At 53.3% G+C, this 6,257-nt stretch overlaps 1 protein-coding gene across 1 annotated transcript; it reads right to left on the reverse strand.

Moving 5' to 3' along the window:
• Positions 1-2: 2 nt before the first annotated feature.
• On the reverse strand, positions 3-6,257 carry OTOP3 (otopetrin 3). Its single transcript, XM_008593565.1, has 6 exons — positions 5,783-6,257; positions 5,558-5,694; positions 4,816-4,874; positions 4,427-4,545; positions 1,489-2,303; positions 3-173 (listed from the first exon to the last, which is right to left on the reverse strand). Exons 1-6 carry the CDS (start codon positions 6,255-6,257, stop codon positions 3-5), a joined length of 1,776 nt encoding a protein of 591 aa, XP_008591787.1.

Raw genomic sequence — 6,257 nt, forward strand, 5'->3', positions numbered from 1 at the left:
CCTCAGGCTCCCAAGTAGACCTCCACCAGTCCCCCCACAGAGTGCATGCGGTAGAAGACCCCCAGAGGCAGGCCAAGGTTGACAATGGTGAACCACGTCCGGTAGCCGTAGAAATCCTTTTCCAGCCCATTCTCAAACTCCGGGTGTATGCCAAATGCGTGCATCATCCAGAGCTGGGGACATGAGAGGAAGGTGTTGGGGACAGGGGCTCAGCTCTGGGTGGGCAGGCCCCGGAAGCCACAGCTCCTCCAGCACTGCCCCACCCTGTCATCTTCCCCATCATCCCTTAACCCTTGGGCTTTCCTCCCCCATACCACAGAAGGCCCCAGCCTCCTTGGCTTGCCTGGGGCCAGCCTGAACTCCAGATGTTTCATAGACCCCAGGCTGCCCCCGCACATGGTATGCAGCAGGAATTCCCAGCGTGCACCTGCTCTGTACAGCTGGGTGCCCTTGTGCCCTGAGCTCAGGCTTCACTCGCTTGGGCTTTCCTCCCCCATACCACAGAAGGCCCCAGCCTCCTTGGCTTGCCTGGGGCCAGCTTGAACTCCAGATGTTTCATAGACCCCAGGCTGCCCCCGCACATGGTATGCAGCAGGAATTCCCAGCATGCACCTACTCTGTACAGCTGGGTGCCCTTGTGCCCTGAGCTCAGGCTTCACTCGTCCGCTAGTTAGGATTACCTCCCCCCACCCCTCACCCTCCCGCCTTCCCGTCCAAATTCTACCCCTTCCTCAAGGCCCACATCAAACCTTCACGAAGCCTTCCTTTGGCCACTCAGGCCCACACTTCCTTCACTGATCTCCTAATGTATTTTAGAGCCAATTTATTACTTATTCTCTGCCTGGGCCAGAGGTTTCCCATTTGGGGTGTGTTTTTGGTGCATTAGGGATTTGATGTCAAACACCCTGAGTTGTCCCAGCACTGCTACTTACAGGCTGTGGGACCTTGGGCAGGATAAACAACCTAGGCCTCAGTTTCCTCATCTGTCAAATAGGACCAGTAATAGCGCCTGCTGCATACGGTTACTGTGATGATTCAAGGAGGTGCAGAGATATTGCATGGAGAGGTGGACCTGGGACTTAGCAGCCACCAGAAGCTGGGCAATCATTGTCAACATCTTCTGTTAGGGAGCCCTTAGAAAATCAGGCACTTTCTGATCTCTTCCTTTGTCTGAATTCATTCACTGGATGATGAATTCAGTGGTAATTCTCTAACTGGTCCCCCAGTGTCTTTCGAGCTAGGCAGTAAGCTTCTGGAGAGTGGAAATCTGACATGTTTGTTCGTAAGGAGCACTTATCTATGTGCTTGGAGCATAGATTCATGCCGGGCACCTTGCAGGGAGCTGGGGCGGGGGGCACTCCCTGTTCTCAAGCAGCGTCAAGCTAGTTGGTAAGAGGCATGTGTCCTTGATCCATCCCCTCCTGAGTGAGGCTTTTTGAGGTGGCCTAGCCAGCACCCCTCCCCACACCTCCCGGCCCAGCCACTCACTGTGATATTGCAGAGGATGAGGAAGAGGGCGATCTCCTTGAGCCCCCGCCGCTTCCAGTTGAGACGGCTGTAGGACTGGATGTAGGCCAGCGAGGCCCGCTGCAGGCCGTGGCCCAGCTCCAGCAGGGAGCCCCTGTGGGGAGGCGTGGCCTCCTGCTTCTCCGCCACGTCCTGGGGAGCTGCCTCCCAGAGCGGGCGTCGATGCAGGCCCTCAATGATGAAGAGGTTCTGGGCAATGTGCTGCAGAATAAGCAGCAGTGAGTAGGCCAGCATCAGGTGGTTGAGCTGCTCGTGTGGGCGGGTGGCCACGATGGCCACGATGGAGAAGTAGGAGATACCAATCTGCCCCAGGGCGGCGCCCATCAGCAGCACCACATCCAGGCTGCGGGTGGGGTTCTTGACTGTGTCCAGCTCACGCTCCTCCAGCCCATGGATGGCTGTGCCCACAAGGCATGCCAGGCTCATGGCAGGCAGCACGGCCACATGGAAAGAGTAGTAGAGGGTGAAGTACTGGTGTGCGATGGCGGGGCCACTTGCCTGGATCTGGAAGAGTACAAAGGTGCACACGCCTGCCACCAGCACCAGCAGGCCCAGCAGCGGCCCAAAGATGGCCCCGTGCAGGCGGAAGGGCAGGGTGGCGGGGTGGGCACCCAGGTGGGGTGTCAGGCGGCGGCCCACGTTCTTCCACATGACAAAGAGCATGGTACAGGAGATGAGGCAGTACTCAGTGCTGAAGGGGTAGAGCATCAGGAAGCCCTTACGGAAGACCTTGCACGCCGTGGCATTGAGACACAGACAGGTGTTGGTCTCCTTGTCTGGGAGGGGGCAGAGCAGAAGGAGACAGACATTCAGGTGGGTCCCTCTCTGAGGAAACCGGCTGCACAAATTACTCCCATTCCCCTCCTGGAACATGCCAGAGGTGGAAGGGACCCAGCCAGCTGCTTATTTTACAAAGGTGGAAACTGAGGCCCAGACATAGAAATCAGAAATCACAGGTTGGTAATTCTTTTTTGAGGGATTCAAGACATTTACAACATGCTGTCTCTAGTGCCTAATGTCACCTGCACAAATTACTTCTGGAGAATAAGGGCAAAACTGTAACCTTACAGTGGGGGATCTGGCTGCTAGCTCTGAACCCAGCAGCACCACCTGGGAAATGCTGGTGCCCAAATGCCTACTCTGGATCTAATTAAGACTTTAGAACATACTTCCAGTTTCTAGGAAAAGCAGGGGAGAGGAGGACAAGTCAAATGCCACCACTAAGAAGCAACCTGCCACATTTTAATGTCATTTGGAAAAAAGAGACTTAAGAGGCTTAACAACCAAATGCATGGTGTGTTTGAACAAATCATTTGTAAAAGTCATTTCATGGGCTAATTGGAGAAAGTAGAATATAGATTGATATAGACGATGGGATGATGTTAAAGAATTTTATTAGCAATTATAATAGTATTGTGCTAATGTAGGGAAATACACCTGTTTTTATTTTTCATTTTTATTTTTATTATTATTATTATTATTATTATTTTTTTTTTTTAAAAAGATGACTGGTAAGGGGATCTTAACCCTTGACTTGGTGTTGTCCCCACCACGCTCAGCCAGTGAGCGAACCGGCCATCCCTATATGGGATCCGAACCCGGGGCCTTGGTGTTATCAGCACCACACTCCCCCGAGGGAGCCACGGGCCGGCCCATTATTATTATTTTTTAAAAGATGACTGGTAAGGGGACCTTAACCCTTGGCTTGGTGTTGTCAGCACCACGCTCTCTGACTCTACCAAGTGAGCCACAGGCCGGCCCCCTTACACCTATTTTTAAAGAGATGCATACTGAGGTGTTTTGAGATGAAATACCATGATTTCTGTAATTTACTTTATGTACTTCAGCAAAAGAAAAAAAAAAAACCTATGGCAAATGTTAATAATTATTACATCTAGTTGACGGGTGTATCCTGTTCTCATCTGTATGTTTGAATTGGGGGGTGGTTTTGGTGGCTGGTGGGTATGCGGATCTGAACCCTTGACCTTGGTTTCATAACACCCCACTCCAACCAATGAATTTTTTATAATCAAAAAGTCCATGATGTTTCTTGCCCCCAAATTCTCTTTGCACAGCTTTTCTGAAAAATGTAAACAGAATATAAAGAGTGCCACAGTGCACAGGTGTGCCATGATTTATGCAATGGGGGTGTACATGCAGAGTGTGCTGGGGGCGCTTGGCTGCATGCAGGTCATGATGGTGATGACACTTGGGGGGCTGGGGGTTGTATACACACAGGTGTGGCTGAATCCCACGGACAGCAATGTTCCCACATAGGTTTAAGGGATACAGCCTCCAAGAGGCAGACTGTACAGTTGGGGATTGAGCACATCAGACAACCCTGGGAGTTTTTCTGCTTGGGGGGCTGGGGGTTGTATACACACAGGTGTGGCTGAATCCCACGGACAGCAATGTTCCCACAGAGGTTTAAGGGATACAGCCTCCAAGAGGCAGACTGTACAGTTGGGGATTGAGCACATCAGACAACCCTGGGAGTTTTTCTGCTTAATCTTCTGTCCCTCCTTACATGTCAGGGTACCTAAGATTGTATTAGAAAGATATTCCTTTCAGCCCTGAAGGCTCTTTAATTCCTCACAAGTAAAACACAAATACCATGAATGGGGTGCATACCTGAAGGACCTATCAGTGACTACCTCAGCCAGGATTAGTGGCCAGCTTGCTGATGGCCAGATGGGGGCCTGGAGTGTGGTCGCAGGTACGGTCACCTGATGGCACAGGATGGCTACCACTGGCAAACTTCAGTGTTCTGTTTAATCATGTTCTGGCCTCTAGAGTTTGCTTCCAACTCTATAGACGCACTGAGTCTCACCTGTTTGAGGGAATGTAGTGTACTGTGTGTGTGTTTGGGAGGAAGGAAGTTCTGGTCTCCTCTCTGTACCTGAGAAATTTTCCACAAGGGCGCCGAGCTCAGCCTCGATCTCTTCGTGCATGGAATCATTGCTGATGGCCAGAACCCATAGCAGCATGTTTGTGGCCAGGGTCAGCATCAGTCCACACCTGGAGGAAGTGCCACTCTCTGCTCACACAGCCTGGCCAGCTCCCAGGGTGCCCGGCCGGCTCCCCGACCCTCCCAGCAATGGCTGTTGGGGTGACCACTCACTTCCGACGCCAGACCCCATCTGGCTTTAGGTTTTTAGGAGAGGCAGCCCTAGGAGCCACCAGGGATGCATCCTAGACTAACCCATAGCCCCAGGGCCACTTGATCCAGGGAAGCTGTGGGGGGAACAGAGAGCCCAGGAGGATCTGTAGGGGGAGAGGAGGTCTTACCTAGTGAAGTTGGTCTGGACCTGAACACAGTCCTTACAGTGTCTCTGGAGCACCCAGGTCTGAAAGAGACAGGGCCTTGAGCCCAGGGGCTGGTCTGGGGGTGGTGGGATCATGGCTTGTGTGGCCCAGTTGCTTGTGTGTGTTTATGATGGAACTCATAGTGAGGAAGCCTGGGTCACAATCCTGGGTTTGAAGCCAGTGGCAAAACATCTCTGAGCCTTAGTCACCTCAGCTCTGAGAAGGGGCCAAAATGCCCACGCTTGGGGAAATGCCTACTTGTTGGGAGAAATAAAGAAGGAGATGGAGGGCTGGCCAGGTAGCTCAGTTGGTTAGAGTGCAGTGTTATAACACCAAGGTTAGGGGTTCAGATCCCATACTGGCCAGCTGCCAAAAAAAAAATTTAAAAGTAGGTGATGTAAATGCAACATCCAGCACGATGGCTGGTGCATAACAGAAGCTCACGAAAGAGTCAGATATTCCTATCGTTAGAGGAGGCTTGTGTATCTGGGAGTGTATATTTAGGTACATGCAGTATGTGCAGGCAGATGTATGTACAGGTGAGTGGACGCAGGCATGTGCAGGTATGTGTGGATGTGGGCATTTGTGCAGGGGGCTGAGCTATGTGTGGGGCAGGTGGGAATCTGGGGCTGTTTATGGGTATAGGTAGGAGCGTGTATATGCGCATGCAGCATGGGTAGGTGTGGTGTGTCCCGGTAGCATGGGGAGGGGAAAGGCCTGTCACCTGGATGCCGATGAAGACCATCTCAATGGCAGGGAAGACAAGCTCGATCTGCAGCTTGCAGCGGCTGTAGCTCATGCTGTAGCCCATGCGGAAGACGTTAAGGCAGATGAAGCAACTGCCAAAAAGCACGAGGGAGCCTGGCCAGGCCAGGCGGGTGTTGGCACCTCCCCCAGAGCCGGCCCTCCCTCCCCATCCCTCTCCATCCCCCCAGCACCCAACACTCACCCCGCACCCAAATGGGTCCTGCATGAGGGTCCCGATGGAGCACGGCCTGTGGCTGGCGGGTGGTGCCGGCTACGTAGTAGAGGAGCCAGAGCAGGGAGAGGACCTTCAGCACGGCCAGCAGGATCCACACGTCACCCGGAGTGACGGCCACCTTGTTGAAAATCATGCTGCAGATGAAGGCCCCGCCCAGGAACAACACATTAAGGGCCAGGAGCCCTGAGAAGAGCTGCCCGGCCTTCTGGGCCTGCCAGTCCCGCCGCAGCAGCAGAGAGACATGCCGCACCAGCCAGGACTTCTGCTGAGGAGGGGCTAGAGCCCCTGTCTCCTCGGCCTCTGTGTCCACTTGATTCTCCTTGTCCAGGGCTGCCTCAGTCTCCTGTGCTTCTGGAGAGGGCATGGGTGGAGCCTCAGCAGGGACTGCAGATGGAGAAAGGGTCCTGGGTTGGCTTCCGGGGTGTCCCCAGTTCAGTTCCAT

The sequence above is a fragment of the Galeopterus variegatus genome, unplaced genomic scaffold, assembly GCF_000696425.1.
Source record: "Galeopterus variegatus unplaced genomic scaffold, G_variegatus-3.0.2 Scaffold9342, whole genome shotgun sequence".
Classification (NCBI taxonomy): domain Eukaryota; kingdom Metazoa; phylum Chordata; class Mammalia; order Dermoptera; family Cynocephalidae; genus Galeopterus; species Galeopterus variegatus.

What these genes read in the sequence shown, in the direction of transcription:
- OTOP3 (XM_008593565.1), bottom strand. Translation starts at nt 6,257, where the DNA reads ATGGAACTGAACTGGGGACACCCCGGAAGCCAACCCAGGACCCTTTCT. An exon ending in AGGACCCATTTGGGTGCGGG is followed by an intron (nt 5,695 to 5,782) that starts GTGAGTGTTGGG and finishes TGGCCTGGCCAG; the next exon opens with GCTCCCTCGTGCTTTTTGGC. An exon ending in TGGTCTTCATCGGCATCCAG is followed by an intron (nt 4,875 to 5,557) that starts GTGACAGGCCTT and finishes TGTCTCTTTCAG; the next exon opens with ACCTGGGTGCTCCAGAGACA.